Source organism: Amblyomma mixtum, chromosome 2 (assembly GCF_055824585.1).
Source record: "Amblyomma mixtum isolate Tamu chromosome 2, ASM5582458v1, whole genome shotgun sequence".
Classification (NCBI taxonomy): Eukaryota; Metazoa; Arthropoda; class Arachnida; order Ixodida; family Ixodidae; genus Amblyomma; species Amblyomma mixtum.
In genome coordinates this window covers 201,752,485-201,771,168 of record NC_143013.1, presented here as the reverse complement: position 1 = coordinate 201,771,168, position 18,684 = coordinate 201,752,485, and the positions used below count along the sequence as shown (strand labels likewise).

General features: G+C 44.6%; 1 protein-coding gene across 1 annotated transcript; it reads left to right on the top strand.

Annotated features, from left to right (window-relative positions):
• Positions 1 to 4,259: 4,259 nt before the first annotated feature.
• LOC149362237 (uncharacterized) lies at positions 4,260 to 18,169 on the top strand. Its single transcript, XM_089568246.1, has 4 exons — positions 4,260 to 4,502; positions 10,479 to 10,639; positions 13,147 to 14,273; positions 18,114 to 18,169. The coding sequence occupies exons 1-4, from the start codon at positions 4,260 to 4,262 to the stop codon at positions 18,167 to 18,169; spliced, it is 1,587 nt and encodes a 528-aa protein (XP_089424372.1).
• The last annotated feature ends 515 nt before the right edge of the window (positions 18,170 to 18,684 follow it).

Below are 18,684 nucleotides of genomic sequence, written 5' to 3'. Positions count from 1 at the left end.
CCTAATCCTGCCCAAACAGATGTGCTTTCGAAAAGATTGCAGGCAAAACACCCGCTACGGTCACCACGGCAGGGATCAAACCCGCGTTTTTGGAATCAGCAGCCGAACACGAAAGCCACCTAGCCACCGCGTCGAGTCTCAAAAAGTCCAATTTTGAAGTTGGGCACTGTGCAAATAGCATAAAATTCCACCCAACACTTCCTGTCATTCATATGCTGGCTGAAGTACTGAAGTCGGAGACCTTTGGTTCAAAACGCCTGTCCAAGTGCTTCTAGCTATAGAGATGCAAGGTTGAGCATGTGCCTGTCTCAATGGCCGGAAAGGAGTACGCGTTTGGTGGAGGTTTATGCTTTCGGTGAGGATATGAATGCTGCTTTGAACCCAGCCAATAGTTGTTCTTAGAAGTCAACCATACATTGACTTTGCAAGGCCGGCTTGATATATAGCAACAACCGTTAACACTACAACTTGCTGTTCTGCGGCAGGAAAAAGGGCCCACACTGAGTGTTTAAGGTTAGTCATGAAAGAGGTTTTCAAAAAACAAATAACGAGCACTACATGGATGTTCTTCTATCACCCAAGTTTTGCGACCTGGCGCGTACACTCTGAGACAATAAGTTTGCCTTCACCAGTATTTTTAATAATTAAAATCAATAATGTTTAAGGTCCAGAAGTTACCCAAGACGTTATATTGGACACATAAAGGTGGTCATGTTTCTATCGTATTCCTTTTGGAAAAATGCAGTGAGCCCGCTCTCCTTCTCAGGTATCCTCCTTCAAAGATCCAAAATGACCAATGCAAGACAACGACGATCTGCACGGAACTCCTTCTTTCTGACGTTATACAAACATTTGTTCAATTTCGGTTGCCGAAAGTTGGTGTTCACCTGACCGATTACCAGCCTCAAAGGCAATTCCAAGGCTGAGCATGTCCCTGTCTCAATGGCTGGAAAGGAGTACGCGTTCGGTGGAGGTTTATGTTTTCGGTGAGAATATGAATGCTTCTTTGAACCCAGCCAATAGTAGTTGTTCTTAGCGGTCTGTTGGAGACAAAAGCTACGTCGCATAGAAATGTTTTAATGAAACCATGCACGATAAACGCAGAGAACAAACGTTAATATTTGTTTTCAGCTCTGGAAACGCCGTTCATCTACTGCTGTCGTTTCTTTGTAACTGTAATTTTACCACCCTGCGTTTTCGTACAGAAACACCACATTTTGGCAATCACACGAAAAACGACAAATAAACAAGACACGCCCACAGAATGACCACAATTTAATGCGGACCTGTGCTGAGAATTTCGTTTACAATAAACATAAAGACACGAGTAGTTATGACATACTTTTGGGTACGTTTTCAGCGCTCTCCTAGAAGCGCAGCTGTCGCCGCAGTTCTAGTCCCTTTTGGCGGGATTGCTTTGCACAATAACCGAGGAGAAATATGTGAATGCTCAGCACCTGTCGAGGCCAAAGCGAAAGGAGTGCTCTCAATCCTGCATCCGTTTGCGTAAGCGCACCTGAGAGCAGAGCAGTTTTCGTAACTTACTTCAAATATATCAAAAATATCAAAAACGCGGGAGCGGCTTGCGTTTGTCGACAAAAATACAGCAAAATGATCGAGCACGTGGCAGCGTTAAACGAGGCCAGTCTGAAATAAAAATAAAATCAAAAACAGTGTGTAGGCCCAATATGCTTCCCTTCGCTCAGACTCTAGTCCTTCCCTTCTGACTTCGTTGTGTTCTGTTTCTAGGCCTCTTCATTGTTCATCAGGGCTGCTTGCCCCTAGCGAAAAGTTAGAAAAGCCCATCGCATGTGCTTGTTTGCCATGGAAAGATTCTTCTGCGTTTGAGAGCGCGCGGTACATCGCGCAGCGAGGAACTTTCCAGTACTCACTTTTCACCAGCACTCACAGCTGAAGATATCCGAAGATGTTAATACAAAAGGGAGACCTCTACAACGCGCATTTAAATACGCTACTAGCACTGCCGCCTGCAGTGAATGAAAGTCTCGATATTCAATTTGTAGGCCAATTTTAGGAAATTTAGCTAAGGCTAACTGCGGCAACATCAGCACACTGTACTGATGGGCGACATAAATACAAAACTAGGGATACAAGATCCGGGTGAGCACGCTGTCAGGAAACATGGTATAGTTACCAAAATAACAGGGGAGAAGTATTAGCAGAATTTGCAGTAAGTAATTGTCTAACAACCACAAATACTTTCTTTCGTTACGGCGAGAAGGGGAAATGAACAACAAAGCTCCGAATGAGGAGACTAAAACTCGAATTCATTTTTGTTAATCCGTCCCGGTGTCGTGAAGAATATAGAAATGCTAGGTAATGTGCGGTATAAACACCATAAGATAGGTCATTCTCCCACCGAGCAGAATGACAACGACGTCATCGACAGTCGCAACATCCGACAAGGCCGTGACCTGATTCCAGTACTAACCTGGAATGCGCAGACATGAACTATAGACTTTAAAGTGATCATCCACAACGGTCCACCCCCTGGTGAACACGGGAGTAGACTACGCCTCTATTAGCGGACCGTTTGCCGTTTGGTTGGAAAGAGTGGCAACTTTATTGGACCGATTCGCAGATACGGGCAGCTGAAGTCCGCCTTACCGTCCGGTTAAGACGACGTGCAATAAGAGAAGCAGTCAACTGACCCATCTACAGTACGCCTGCAACGTGATTTTAGGTATGGAACTTCTTATCCACCCTGGAGCGATCACTGGCTGCCTAAGACCACGACGCTTGCTTGGGTGAGCCCATATACCACAACACGACACTGTTTAAAGAAAGAGCGTGAAAGTATATTTGCTCTATAAGAAGTGTTGCAGCTCGAGGTCTAGTGTGTTTGGGCCCTCAGTCCAGGGGTCCAGAAACCTGAGCTGTCGAACGAGCCCGGTTGATCGAGTGGAAATATCGCCGCCCTCACCATACGTGACAAAGAAATAACCTTCCCACCAGTCATCACAATCGTAGTCTATAGATACGTGCCCGGAAGGCCAAAGGCGTCTAGATTGTAATAGACGGGGACGCACAGTTACTGATCGATCGAGAAAAAAGCTTCGCGAAAGGTATCGCCTAGTTCTTGAATGAACAAGGTAAGGTGTTAGCCTTGAGCAAGAGCCAGGAATGCTGACATCTCCACAAAAACGCGGTCATCGTATTCTTGGATAAAATTTCCAAAGTAAGCAATACTCTTGCCTTGTTAGATATGTCGTCTATCATCTCCGTGGCTCACGCCCAGGTACCCTCCTTCAAGCCCACCTCAAACACCTCCTGGCATGTTATAACGATGCCTTCTTCACTTCAAGACGGAAGGTTTATACAAAAGAAGTTTAAAAGCCCTGAATGACAAAATGATTGAGTAAGCGCATTCAGATCTGAATATGTGTCATGCCTTTGTTACAAGCCGTGACCAGATTATTCCAAAAATCTTAAAACTTTAGAAATAAACTTAATACTGATCACAAGACAGCCAAGACTAACTACTAAATTGAGCGGTTTTCAAAATTCAAAAGATGATGCCTAAAATCTGGAAAGAAATAGTCAACCTAATAGATATAAACTCGGTTCGTGAGCTAAATGAAATAATAGTCCCGGTGATAAACTGGCTCTTCCCAGCATGGCAACAGCAATGAACGAGGTCTTCGTGAACGTAGGCATCCCAATATTTAGTAAACCTCAACCTAGAACTGACTACTCGAACCTCAATGAACCGTTACCTATATCTGTAGTGTTTAGGTCATCAATTCCAAATAAAAGCATTGTAGAAAAACATTAAGGATAACGTATCGCTTGGGTACGGCAACATGGCTGCTGTACCGTTAAAATATGTCTCTTTATATCTGAGGTGTTGTTTCACAATAAAAATCTGATGTTTGCAACTGAAGCATTCCCTGATGGTTTAAAAACCTCTCGAGTGTGTGCAATCTATGAAGGGGTTGAGAGGAAACAAATCTCCAATTATAGGTCTGATTCAATAATACTAGTGTAATAAAAAGTATTTGAGGGTGCAATTACCCGCACTTTACAAAACTTTTCTGACAAACAACCTGACAGCTACTCCTCAGTACGGGCTTAGTAGCTAAAGGTACAGTGGCCTACCCTCAAGCGATTTCACTGGTGTATGAAAGTGAGTGCCTCAAGCGCACCGTCACCATGGCAACCGAGCGCAGTGCGCATGCGCGCGGCGCCGAATGCACATGTATACGGGAAGCGATGCGCTCGGTCGTCAGACACTCGCCATGGAAGAAGCGGATTCTTCGGCCGCCGCTCAACAGCGGTATAGGCAGCTGAAGATCAACTGGCCGAATCCGGAAGTCGTCGCTCGGTACTGGCCAGGCAAGCAGAGGGAGAGCGAGCTGAGGAAAGCCGAGCGAGCCGCCGAGACGCGCGAAGAACGGCTAGCCAAGCGGAGAAGCCACACTGCGGAACGCAAGAAGCGCCAAGCCGCTGTGTCGGAGCCTGTGATGTTCACCTTTCGCTACGTATATCCTTGGCGTAGCCGAGCTAAGCCACCGCCAATTTTTTTTAAAGAAAAGATCCACCAAACAAGCACTGGTAACTGTCAGACAAAATCATCAGATAGCACTAATGGGCAATGGTGCACCTTAGGTTTATTCCTGGTCTTTCGAAACGCGTTTGACTGTGTGCAGCATATAATTCTCCTTAATAAGTAACGTCGCTATGGTTCGCGCAGAATTCACCTAGATCTATTTATGAGCGATCTTTGAAACCGCTTCTGGTATATTCGAATTAAAGAGAATAGTTCGAAGCTAACCATCATGCACGGTATTCAGCAAGATTCCTTAGGACCTCTATATTCTTATGTTGGATTAATCATATAAGCCTAGTATATTCTCAGGGCCTTTTATTGTACGCTGACGACACGAACCTTCTTTTTACTCCCCCTTCACTGCCTTCCTTAGAAACTATGACTGATATTTACCAAACCAGATTGCATACATCATCATCATCATCAGCCTGACTACACCCACTGCAGGGCAAAGGCCTCTCCCATGTCTCTCCAATTAACCCTGTCCTTTGTCAGTTGCCGCAACTGTATCCCCGCAAACTTCTTAATCTCATCCGCCCACCTAACTTTCTGCCGTCCGCTGCTACGTTTGCTTTCTCTTGGAATCCACTCCGTTACCCTTAAGACCCAGCGGTTATCTTGCCTTCGCATTGCATGCCCTGCCCAAGCCCATTTCTTCCTCTTGATTTCAACTAAGATGTCATTAACCCGCGTTTGTTCCCTCACCCCCTTCGCCCTCTTCCGATCTCTTAACGTTACACCTATCATTTTCCTTTCCATAGCTCGCTGCGTTGTTCTTAACTTAAGCGGAACCCTCTTTGTTAGCCTCCACGTTTCTGCCCCATAGGTGAGTACCGGTAGGGTACAGCTGTTGTATACTTTTCTCTTCAGGGATATTGGTAAGCTACCATTCATGATCTGAGAGAACCTGCCTGAGAACCTGAGAGATTGCATACATAGTTGCAGCCTAACAGTCTCGCCCTAAAGTTGACGAAAACTACCTGTATTTAGGCCCATCGATACGGTGGATGCTAAATGATTAATTTTCGGTGCGGAAATACAATTGAAATGGTCAGCAGAACCAAAATCCTGAGTGCATGGTTTTCCGACACTCTTTCTTGGTATAACCACATTTCTAAACTCGTATCTCATCAGTGTAAAACAGCTGGTCGTCTCTACAGAATCGCCCATGTCATACCAGAATAGTTGAAGTGATCTATGTGCTATGCACTTTTATACTTTAAGCAATCTTCTTGTATGCTCGTCTGTAGCGCCAGGACTAAAAGCAATGAAAAGAAACTGATCCTCGTACAAAAGAAGGTATGGTTTGGTTTGGTTTATGGGGGCTTAACGCCCCAAAGCGACTCAGGCTATGAGGGACGCCGTAGTGAAGGGTTCCGCAAATTTCGACCACCTAGGGTGCCATAAAAGGTTTTACGGTCATTCGCAATGTTTAGCTATAGCGCCTGTCTTCCTCGAGCACAGCATGCTCAAAGCAGACCAGGCTTATTGCCCTTTATTTCAACCTGTCTACAAAGACCGACTATACGCCTCCATTCCAGAAATGTTTGATGCGATTCTGCTGCACACTAAGTGACAAAACAATGCGAAAGCTGAACACGTGCCGAGGCCAAAGCAAGGCACGCGCACTACATATGCGCTGTCAGCCGTCAACCTCGTATCCGTTTGCGTAAACGCACCTGAGGGCAGAGCAGATTTCGCAGCCTTTCTTTAGTCGCTCCATGTGCTTTCCTATCAAAGTTCGGGAAAGGCTGGCGCATGTCGACTAAATGAGGGTAGAATAATCGAGCACCGCACATTACGCGAAGATACCTACCTGAAGAAGAAAAAACCACTGTAACTACGGCGCATATACTTCCATTCGCTCGGATTCTGATTTTTGGCTTCTGACCTGGTTGTGGCCTATTTCTGAGGCTTCGCCCTTTTCATCAGTGTTGCTTACCTTCAGCCAACTGTTTTCGTTAGTTAATTTAAAAGCAAAGAATTGTACTTGGCTACCATGTTTAATTTCGTTAGGTATGACAGAAGACAGTGCATCGCGTGGAAAAGAACTTGTCACCACCCACTTGTAACCCGTATTCAGTGCTGGAGCCATCTGAAGGTGTTAACATGAAACTACAACCCCTGAAACAAGCATCGGACGGGTTGCGTACCCCCGCCGTCTGTGCACGCAGTCATAGTAAATGCCTACCAGAGCAGCCCTGCGATATTATATCTGAGTGCAACCGACGTCCAATCGAACAAAGGCTACAAGTAAAAACAGCCTTTTTGCGGTTTAGAAGGAACAAAGCACTAAGGGGACTCTCAAGCTTCGCCTTTAGGGACGTTTTGTAGTTTAGTATAGTGTCAGTGTTTTTCTATGGTGTCAAGTCTCGTCCTGAAGTTAGAGCACTCTTATGTTAATATTTTATTATTTCAGCGACCATCAGGCACTCCAGTGAAGGTCTTCATCTCTTATACCTCAAGAGTAACATTAGCGCGGGAATACTGGTAACATTTCACATAATCTTTACTCCTGCCTTTACTAATTATCCAGTCTTATGTCCTTCTTTTGCACTAGTAGACTTTAATGTATCCGGATATATGTATGTAATATTTTAGCCAAAAATTAATTACACTAATAAGTTCTCATTAATTCACACGACAAATCAACGGAAAAATGCAGATTCCTGCGTCCTGTCCTTGTTTTCATGGAATTCTCGCTTATTCCTACGCGTCTCATAACCAGCCCCTCATTTCGTGTGTGTGTGTGTGTGTGTGTGTGTGTGTGTGTGTGTGTGTGTGTGTGTGTGTGTGTGTGTGTGTGTGTGTGTGTGTGTGCGTGTGTGTGTGTGTGTGTGTGTGTGTGTGTGTGTGTGTGTGTGTGCGTGCGTGCGTGCGTGCGTGCGTGTGTGCGTGCGTGCGTGCGTGCGTGTGTGTGTGTGTGTGTGTGTGTGTGTGTCTGTGTGTGTGTGTGTGTGTGTGTGTGTGTGCGCGTGCGTGCGTGCGTGCGTGCGTGTGTGTGTGTGTGTGTGTGTGTGTGCGTCCGCGCGTGCGTGCGTGCGTGTGCACATGCACACAGTGCACTTCTGACACTTCAACCGAGTGAAGAGAATACTGTGCGTAGTTTTGACAGGGTGCCCCTTTGCCTACGCAGACATACGGGTACTTTTTCCAGTTATACATTTCCCAGAACATTAGGTAGTTAATTCTAGATGTAGTAATCGTGTCAGTCCTCATGGTTCAGAAACCCTCTACTAACTGACACAATGTACCGTCCATCCTCCACGATAATGAGCACTCCCATTCTGTTTTCATGAATTTAGCGTAAATTTTCAGCTTCTTTCCAGCAGGCCTGAAAAGGATAGATCGTTTTGTTGGTCTTCTAGGTTATAAAAAGTATTGAAATTTTGTAACAGTTATTCAAGAATAAATTCATGCATGAAATAAACACCATTGTTCGCAGTTACGTGGCAGTGAGTAAAGGAACGTTCAGAAAATTAAATGAATTTTTGCCTATGAACGATTCTTTGCACAGCTCAGCAAAAGTCGCTTTTTTTGGGGAGCTTTGTGTAGGTACTTGTTCGAAAACATAGCGCAAAAAAGAAACGGATGACACAGATGTGGACGGGATAGGCGGTAACTTGCAACTTTATTTTAGAAAAGCCACCACGTCAAATATATAGGAGCCGGTCACCACCATCATTCGATGAGTATGCACAAAGATGGGCACAATCGAAAGAACTGCGCATGGAAAATAATAAAAGCATGGTGCCGGGGGAGGGGGGGGGGGGCAAACGAACAAACAGGAGACACGCCTACTAAAACTTTAACACTGAGTGCGCTTTTTTAAAGGTTCCCGTAGAAGTTGAAAGCCCAACAAATAACGCGGCTAAAAAATTGCCGGCGATTACATTACTTCATAAGGCGAAATTTGAGCGAAGCTCATCTGCTGTTTCAGCTTTTCGATAGACTGGGGCAAATAATTCGAGCAAGACATGTATATACAATTACAGACAACTTATTATTTTTCATACATTTTCCTTCTAAAGAAACACTCAACTGACAGTTCTCGATTGTCATGAAGGAATCTTTGTGGACGGAGAAATAGCTGGATATATGCTCGACTTGCTGCATCAATGCCTGGTTCTCAAAGACGAGGAACTATACAAGTACATTGCGAGGTTGTCACAGCCGTGGGAAGCGTGATGTTCTCCCGCATAAATCGAAAGAAATCCCTGTTTGTCTTTATAGGTACATTAAAGTCCCCACCAACTCTGCCACAATTTCCCAGCGAACCAAACAAGCGGAAGAGTACGCGTGGTCTCTAGCCAAAGCCAACTGGAAATCTAAATGCGATTCCCCACAAGGTACTCTTAGCACGAAATGTACATGGAGCTTCCTCAGGCACCTCATTGGCAGAATAAAACCAAAGGCGAGCACAGCATAAATTTAAGGATGCCACTCCACGACTTTCAAGACACAGACGACCAACTAGCCGACAAACTGAAAGCAAGGTACTTATGTACGACTGTAGGCAGTGAGGAGGAGATAAGCATATGCACCGGAGAGGAAAATTCAAAGTTGGACGCAAAATTTACCGTCGAGCCCTTATAAGAATAGTCTATAGACAGTCTATAGACTTCTTATGGAGATATTGTTTTTTGTCATAGTCTCCAGACTGTCTATAGAGGAAAGTCTACTAAAATTGTATGGCCATAAATCTATCGATTGTCTATAGACTGTCTATGGCATTTGTATTGCCTATAGACTGTTCTCTGGAATTTGTCTATAGACAGTCTACAGACTTCATAGAAAGAAGTCTATAGACACTCTGTAGACTGTCTACACCTTTTTTGTAAGGGAGGAAATCAAAGCCGCACTGATGAAGATGAGGCGAGTGACGGCCTCGGGAGATGACAAGATAACGATCCAACCTTAACGATCCTCAACGTTCCTCAACGTTCCAGATCCTCAACGGTTCTGGCCAACCTCAACGATCCAGCTCGAGAAGATTTTACGCACTGCATCAACGAATGCTGGGATTGGGGGAGTTACCGAACGACTGGAAAACATCCGTAGTGACGTTCATCGCCAAGGCCGGTAAAAAGATAAACATAGAACATTTGAGACCAATATCTCTCACGTCCTGCGCTGGTAAGCTCATGGAGGCGACAGTGAGGCAAAGGCTCTCCAATCATTTGGAACAGCACGAGCTACTGCCGCCCTCCATGTTCGGCTTCCGGCGACATTTATCAGCGCAGGACGTGCTGCTCCAAATCAATAGGGAAGTCATCGACCCCCCCTTCGGGAATCGGGCAGACAGGGCTATTTTGGCCCTGGACCTGAATGGGGCTTTTCACAACGTTCAACATAGCAAAATTCCGGAGAATCTGAACGCCACCAATTGCGGCGAGACAACATTAAGATATGTACAAAAATTCGGGTTCATCGAGAAGAGCCTCAAAGAGCAGTTATCGCTCCGCTGCTTTTTAACGTTGCCCTCATGAGCCTCCCTAAGAGGATCAATGCTGTAGATGGCGTACGCCACTCCATCTATGCAGACGACATTACTATCTGGTCGTCCCGGGGCGGCGTGGGGCAGATGGAAGGGGCCCAAGAGGCCGCCTCGGTAGTGCAAGATTACGCTCGGGAGTGTGGTCTGGAATGCGCTCCGAACAAATCAGAACTCCTACACATTAAAACGGATAAAAACGTAGGTGAGAACGTGCAAATTTACGTTCACGACACCCTGATACCAGTGGTGGAGACGCTTCGGGTATTGGGATTACAAATTAATAACCGGGGTAACAATGCGACGGCCTTCCAAAAAATAAAGTCCACCTGCGAACAAATTAGCTGGATGATTGCCATGATATCCGGCAAGCATGTTGAACATCTCGAAAAAGAAACCATTCACCTGGTTCAGGCGCTCATCGTCAGCCACGGGGTGTATGCGGCGCCCTACCTCAAGCTGAGGAAGAGCGACCGCGGGAAGCTCAACGCGATGATTCGGGCGGCGGTTAAAAGGGCGCTAGGACTCCCTGCCAAAGCGTCCACTGAGCGCCTGCTGCAACTTGGTGTCCACAAGTTGGTGGAGGAACTGACTGAGGCCCACAGAACGAGCCAAATTGCCAGGCTATCGGTGTCCAGCGCCGGCTGACAAGTCCCTCGGGACCTCTATCTCGCGCTGCTCCCCACCACCTAACGCAGAGTCAACATTCCAGAGGCATGAAAAAATACTTTATCTGTTAATCCGCTCCCCAAAAATATGAATTGCGAGTATAATCCGGCGAGGCGTGAAGCCAGGGCAAAATTTATTCAAAATTACTACGGGAATAAGATAGGCATATACTACGTGGATGCATAGGGTCCAACCGAGGAGGGCATCTGCACCATTGCAGTGGTGCACGAGGGAAGGCAGGTGAACGGGTTCTCAGTAAAAAGTAGCGACGCGCTAATGTTGGACGAAGTGGCGACTGCACTGGCCGCCACCCATTCCGATGCAGCGTATACATAATATCGGACTCGCAGCAGGCCTGCCGAAATTACGTGCGGGGTAGGATAGCGCCACTCGCCCGCAGAATACTATTGGCATTTGAGAGCAATTCGGATTCGGCTATGAGTAAAAGACAGATAGTAAGGGTGCCCGGTCACCAGGGAGTTGAGGGGAACGAGGCCGCTCACGCGGCTGCCCGAGCGTTCCTTCCCCCGAGTTCCGCTCAATCCCCCGCTTCTGCCGCGGCAATCATACCGATTCCGCTAATCTGTTACCATTATCATCATCAGCCTGACTATGCCCACTGCGGAACAAAGGCCTCTCCCATGTATTTCCAATTAACCCTCTCCTTTGCCACCTGCGGCCACCCTATCCCCGAGAACTACTCAATATCATCTGCCCACCAAATACCGCTCTGTCCCCCGCTTCTGCCGCGGCAATCATACCGATTCCGCTAATCTGTTACCATTATCATCATCAGCCTGACTATGACCAATGCGGAACAAAGGCCTCTCCCATGTCTTTCCCATTAACTCTCTGTTTTGCCACCTGCGGCCACCCTATCCCCGAGAACTGCTTAATCTCGTCTGCCCACCCAAATATCTACCGCCCCTTGATACGCTTGCCTTCTCTTGGAATCCAGTCCGTTACCATTAAGGACCAGCGGCTATCTTGCCTTCGCACTACATGCGCTGACCGATTCCATTTCTTCCTCTTGATTTCGACTATGATGTCGTTAACCCGGCTTTGTTCCCTCACCCACTCTGCCCTCTTCCTTCTAACGTTGCACCTATCATTTTCCTTTCCATAGCTCGCTGCGTTGTCCTTAACTTAGGCTGAACCCTTTCCGTTAGCCTCCACTTTTCTGCCCCGTAGGTCAGTACAGGTAAGATACAGCTGTTGTATACTTTTCCCTTGAGACATTGGCAAACTGCAATACAGGATCAGCGAGAACCTGCCAAATGTGCTCCACCTTATTGTTATTCCCCAGTTATTTCACTCTCGTGGTACGGGTCTATGAGTCAACCTGCTCTAAGTAGACCGATTCCCTTACCACTTCTAGCACCTCGTTACCAGTTGTAAATTTCTGTTCCCTTCGATGACTTTAAAGATTACTTTGGTTTTCTGCATATTAATTTTCAGACCAACGATGCTGCTCTGGCTGTCCAACTCATTGATCATTCTTTGGAGTGAATCTCCTGAGTGACTCAGCAAGGCAATGTCATCAGCGAATCGCAGATTACTAAGGTATTCTCTATCAACTCTTATCCCCAACTCTTCCCAATCCAGGCCACTGAATACCTCATCAAAACAGGTGGTGAATAGCATTGGCGAGATCGCGTATCCCCGCATGACACCATTAGTTTATTGAAATTTTATTGCAGACATTATGGAGAACGATGGTGGCTGTACAGCCATTACAGATATCTGCCAGTATTTTTATCATCATCAGCAGCAGCAGCATGACTACGCCCACTCTAGGGCAAAGGCCTCTCCAATGTCTCTCCACCCCGCGAACTTCTTAACCTCTTCCACCCACCTAACTCTCTGTCGCCCCCTATCACGCTTCCCTTCTCTTGGAATCCAGTTCGTTACTCTTCCAGGAGCAGCGGTTATCACCCCTTCGCATAGGATGCCCTGCCCAAGCTCTTGATTTCGACTAAGATGCCATAACCTGCGCTTCTTGCCTCACCCACTCCGCCCGCTTCCGATCTCTTAACCTTACACCCAACATTTTTCTTTCCATAGCTCGCTGCGTTGTCCTTAACTTAAGCTGAACCCCCTTCGTTAGCCTCCACGTTTCTGCCCCATAGGTGAGTACCCGCAAGATACAGCTGTTGTATACTTTTCTCTAGAGGGATATTGGTGAACTGCCGTTCATGATCTGAGAGAACCTGCCATATCCGCCCCACCCCATTCTTATTCTTCTAGTTATTTCTTATGATCCAGATCAGCGCCCTAAATAGACAAGTAGACAACTACTTCCAGCACCTCGCTACAAATTGCTAACTGCTGTTCCCATGCTAGACTGTTGAACGTTACTTTGGTTTCCTGCATGTTAATTTTTAGAACGACCATTCTGCCCTTTCTGTCTAAGAAAAGGGCACGGCAGCTGGGCTTGCGCACAGATGGATAACCTGCTTGTCTTCTTTGTGCAGATCATTGCCAGCCTGCTGGTGATACCGTCGGGATGCCAACAACCACGTCACCACTTCCAGTACGAACTTGTTCATGTGCTGTGGACCGACAACTTTTCAACGCCCCTGATACTACGATCTACGGATGGATTTCGTCACCTGCCATCGCCAACGACTAGCGGCAGCGACAGTGTGGTCTTCAAGCCATGCTTAGCGGCGCTGCAAGCTTCCTGGGCTATCAAAGCCGTCAACGAAGGATTTGAGAACAAAGGGCACGGCAGCTGGGCTTGCGCACAGATGGATAACCCGCTTGTCTTCCTCGTGCAGGTAAGAAAGCCTTTTGGGAAATGTTTTAGATCTAGCGATCGTTGCCTTGTGCTGCCGTGCCCTGCGGTACTTCTTGATACAGTGTGCGATGTGGGGCATATATTGAAATTGTTACTGCTTGCGGGTGACGTTGAGACAGATCCTGGGCCTGATATGGTAGAACTTTTTCAACAGCTACGACAGATAGCCGATGACATAAAAACAATAAAAGAAGAAAGGTTAACATCGATGGACAACAAACTAGAACGCCTTACCCTACTTGAAGACAAGCTTTCGTCATGTACTGAGCATGTTGCAAATCTTCAGCAGGTCGTATTATCTCTGGAATTAAGAGTAGACGATCTCGAGAATCGCTCCAGAATATCGAATATTATAATTTATGGCATGCCTGAAGAGGAAGAAGAAAATAGCGACTCGCTGGAGCGAGCTGTGAATCAAAAAGTTGTCAAAGAATCCTTAAAAATGGAAGAAGTTGCAATAGAACGCATTCACAGACTAGGTAGACCAGCAGAAGACAAAACAAGGCCTATAATACTGAAGCTTCTAGATTTCAGGGACAAAACGAACATTTTACGTAACCGCCACAAATTAAAGGGCAGCGAGTTTACCCTAAGTGAAGTTTTTTCGCCTCGTGTCCGCGAAATCAGAAAAAAGCTATGGAAATACGGGAAACCAAAAAAAGATTGCGGTGAAAAAGTGTCGCTGGTTTTCGACAAACTAAAGATAAACGGTGAATTGTACTTTTGGCACAACGAAAAATGTGAAGTGTCACCAATTGCAGCTCATCCGGTTACACCTTTACTAACCGAGGCAAAAAACCAAAACAGAAGTAACGGGCTCTACGCACGCGCCGTCCACAACGTCCCAAATAACTTTCGTGAACATTAATGCGCGTAGTATTATCAATAAGCTCGGTCCCTTTGAATCTTTATTATTAGGTTTAAAGCCAGAATTCATGGCTATAACAGAAACTTGGCTGACAAGAGAAATCAAAGACTTTGAAGTAATTCCCCCCACCACTCCATAGCACGCAAGGACAGGCTGACGCGAAGCGGAGGCGTGGCATTAGTGACAAGAAAAGATATACATTTCTTTACGTTAACTGAAGTTGAGGGGGTTGAAGCAATTTTTTGCAAACTCGGCTTTTCTGATTCTGCAATCGTTGTGGGTTGCGTCTATCTTAGTCCTTGTTCTGATCGTATCATACTTCATTCATTGTATACTTATATGAAACATCATGTTAAGGGGGCGAGACTAATACTTTTAGGGGATTTCAATCTTCCTTTTATTAACTGGAATACACTGCACCTAGCGCTGATGTTGTTTTTGATATAATGCTTTCTTTTAACCTCTCGCAAATTGTAACAGAACTCACACGTGTGCAAGGAACCAGCTCTAACGTTTTAGATTTAGTTTTCCTGAGTAGTCACTTCTCCTGTCGATAAACAAAGGTTGAAATTTTAAATGGCCTGTCTGATCACAAACTTGTAATGTGTTCTGTCCCGCATCACTATAGTGCCCCTTGTTTTCCATCTACAATAACGTACCCAGACTACAACCGAGCTGACGACACTACCATACTTGATACTTTATCACACGAACTAACACCATTTCAGCAACTCTCAGATGACATAAATACTGACATAGAAATATTGTGGCAGAGATTCAAAAACGTTGTGTCATATTGCGTTACTAATTATATGCCTACCAAGACTAAGAGAATACGCAAACGTAATCCATGGATACCTCGAACCGTAATTCATGCCAAGCGAAAAGTTCGACGGCTGAAAAAAGTGCAGAAACGCCATCCATCACCAAAAACAATTGAAAAAACAAACTCGGCCATCAATGATTGAAAAACCAAAATAAAAACAGCTAAAACATTTTACTTTACTAATACGCTGACTCGTTTCTTAAAAGATGCTCCCCAAAAGTTCTGGCGTCACCTGAACCCTAAATCAGGAAAAGATAACCAAGCTTCTCCAGAGGAAAACAGAAATATTGCAACCACGCTGAATAACTACTTTACTTCTATTTTCACTACAGACAACGGAATTAAGCCTCGTATTAGTTTTTGCTCAGGAAATAATTTAGAACCCGTTACTTTAACAGAAGCAGGAGACTTAAACCTCTTATTAAACTTGGACACAAAGAAAGGATCAGGACCTGATGGAATCTCTAACATTTTCTTGCGTAGATATGTCGAATGGGTAGCAAAATATTTAGTAATACTTTTTAACAAGTCATTGTCATCGCACACCATTCCTAAATAATGGAAAATAGCTAAAGTGACACCTATACACAAAACAGCAAGCATATCAGATCCCTCAAATTTCAGACCAATTTCACTAACAAGCACTGTATGCAAGTTACTAGAGCACATTATCTTAAAGCACATAACAACCTACTTAGAGGAAAATCAAATTTTAACACGTTTTCAGCACGGCTTTCGGAAAGGACTTTTTACAGTCACACAACTAATCGAACTTACACTTGACATATGCTTCGCTATTGATCAACAGAAACAAATTTATCTCATTTTCTTAGACTTTTCCAAAGCTTTCGACCGCGTATCACATTCCAAACTTATTAGGAAACTTAATGCAACCCTTGGAGCTGGCCCTATAGTAGATTGTATCGTTGATTATTTGACTGACCGTATACTCAATTCGTCGAAATTAACAATGCTAAATCCGAAACAGCTAATGTTACATCCGGCGTGCCACAAGGAAGTGCTCTTGGCCCAGTATTATTTTTAATTTTTATAAACGACTTACTACTATTATTTCTCACAATATTAAACTCTTTTCCGATGACTTTACCAGGAAATTAACTGCGTCAATGACCATATCGCTTTAAATAACGCTTTAACAGCAGTGACCAAGTGGTGTGAAGAATGGCAGATGACCATTAATGTTAAAAAATCTGTTTCTTTATCCGTAACCAGAAAGATACACCAATCAAATTTCCAATACACATTAAACACCATTCCTCTTGATTCGGTGTCCGAATATAAATATTTAGGCATAACACTGACCTCTGACCTCAGATGGGATTCTCATGTTAACAATGTCACATCAACCGCCTTAAAACAGTTATTTTTCATTAACAGACGCCTCAAACTAGCACCATCAGAAACAAAGCTCCTTGCGCATAACACATATGTCAGACCAATTCTAGAGTATGCTAATGTTGTTTGGTTTCCTTTCACTAACAGGCTTACTAAACAAATAGAAGCAGTGCAGAGGAATGTGGTCAGATGTATATTTAATGAACACAGGTTGACAGACTCACCAACAGAACTACTCAAACACGCAGGACTACTAACCCTTCAAAATAGAGCCAAACTAGCGCGCCTTAAAACCATGTACCAACTCGTACACAATCAATTAAAAGTCGACACTTCAAGATACATATCAAAATCACAAACGCGACAAACACGTAATAAACACATACACACTCTAAACGAGTTTTCATTCCGTACTGACACTTTCAAATATTCATACTTCCCTCGTGCTATACGCGAATGGAACACCTTGAACACATCCATTGTTAGTAATCCATCATTAAATTCCTTTAGCCCACGTGTGGAAAATCAACTACTTATATCTTAGTATTTATTGAGTTCATATATGTCATTACCAAGTTATTCCTTCCGTTTGTGTTTTCACTTGTGGTATTATTGTCCGCCAAAATCATGTCACATGCTCCTCACTCTGGTTTATTTGTTATTCGTATCTTCTAATGTATAATCTCGTGTCATATTTTTTATGTACTTCGATTAACTACCATTGCTATTTTTTTGTGTGTGCCTACTTTTGAATGCCCTCCCTGTTACGATCCCTGAAGGATTGACAGTATCGAATAAATAAATAAATAAATAATTCACTGATGATGCTTTGCAGTTCATGTCCTGAGTAACTTATCAAAGCAATGTCATCAGCGAATCACAGATTACTTAGATATTCTCCATTAACTCTTATCCCGAAATGTTCCCATTTCTGGCCCCGGAATACCTTCTGTAAACAAGCGGTGAATAGCATTGGCGAGATCATGTCTCCCTGCCTGACAGCTTTCCTAAATAGAATTTTATTGCTGACTTTAGAGAGCACTACCGCAGCTCAGCAGTCGTTATGTAGTAGCTGTGCACCGGTTGCCCAGGAAGAGCAAACCAGCGCCAGTTTTAGTGCGCTTCCTTTCGGCAGGCATACGTGACAGCTGGCTGGCAAAGCGAAAGAAACTGCAATCTCTGGCGAAGGAAAATGAGCCCTCGGTTTTTTTTGTCGAAAATGTGATGAAATACAACCGAGAATTGTTCTGGGAGACAAGGACTAAAGCCAAGGAGGCCGATTTCAAGTTCGTATGGGTGACACATGGCCAAATTTATGCCCGAAAGAAGGAGGGTGACCCAGTTGTGCGCATAATGCGCCCTTGTGACTTGTCTCGGCTAGTCTGACCTCTTCTATTCTCCGCTTTGTCTGTTGTAATATTTTCCTTGATTCATGGCTTTGTGCGAACAATTTCGAGACTTTCCTTCTCTTTCTGTTTTTTTAAAACCAGGCGAAGGCACTTTCACTCTTTTTCATGTAAACGTGCGCAGTATTCGCAAACACTGGAATGAATTTTGTGGCCACGCTGGTGCAGTACGTGATTTAGCTGATGTTTTCGTCTTAACCGAAATTAATATTGGGCAAGAACATACTGGTCTGTTTCAACTCCAAGGTTATCACAATCATTTTTTGACGCACAAAGGTGGAATTGCCATTTTTATTAAAAATGGTTGGATTTCAAGTTCTCTGAACATAATCTTCACAAGTGCTGAATCGCTAGCCCTTCGTATTCACACACAATCTTTTGCCATCACATTGCTCGCTATTTATAGGCCGCCAAATCAAAGTGTCAGAAATTTTGTAGATGAATTGCGTCTACTTGCTTTTCCATCTGGTCACGTGTGCATGATAGGTGATGTTAACATTGACGTTCTGAAGAAAAAGCGGCACATTGTAGCTGATTATTTGAACACGCTTGCTGACGTTTCAATAGAATCCATTATCAACCTTCCCACACGTGTCGAAATTTTGGGTCCATCACTTGTGTCTTCATGCATAGATCACGTCAACGTTCGCACTGAGAACGACCAGGTATTTCCGTTTATTATTGAGCAAAAGCTA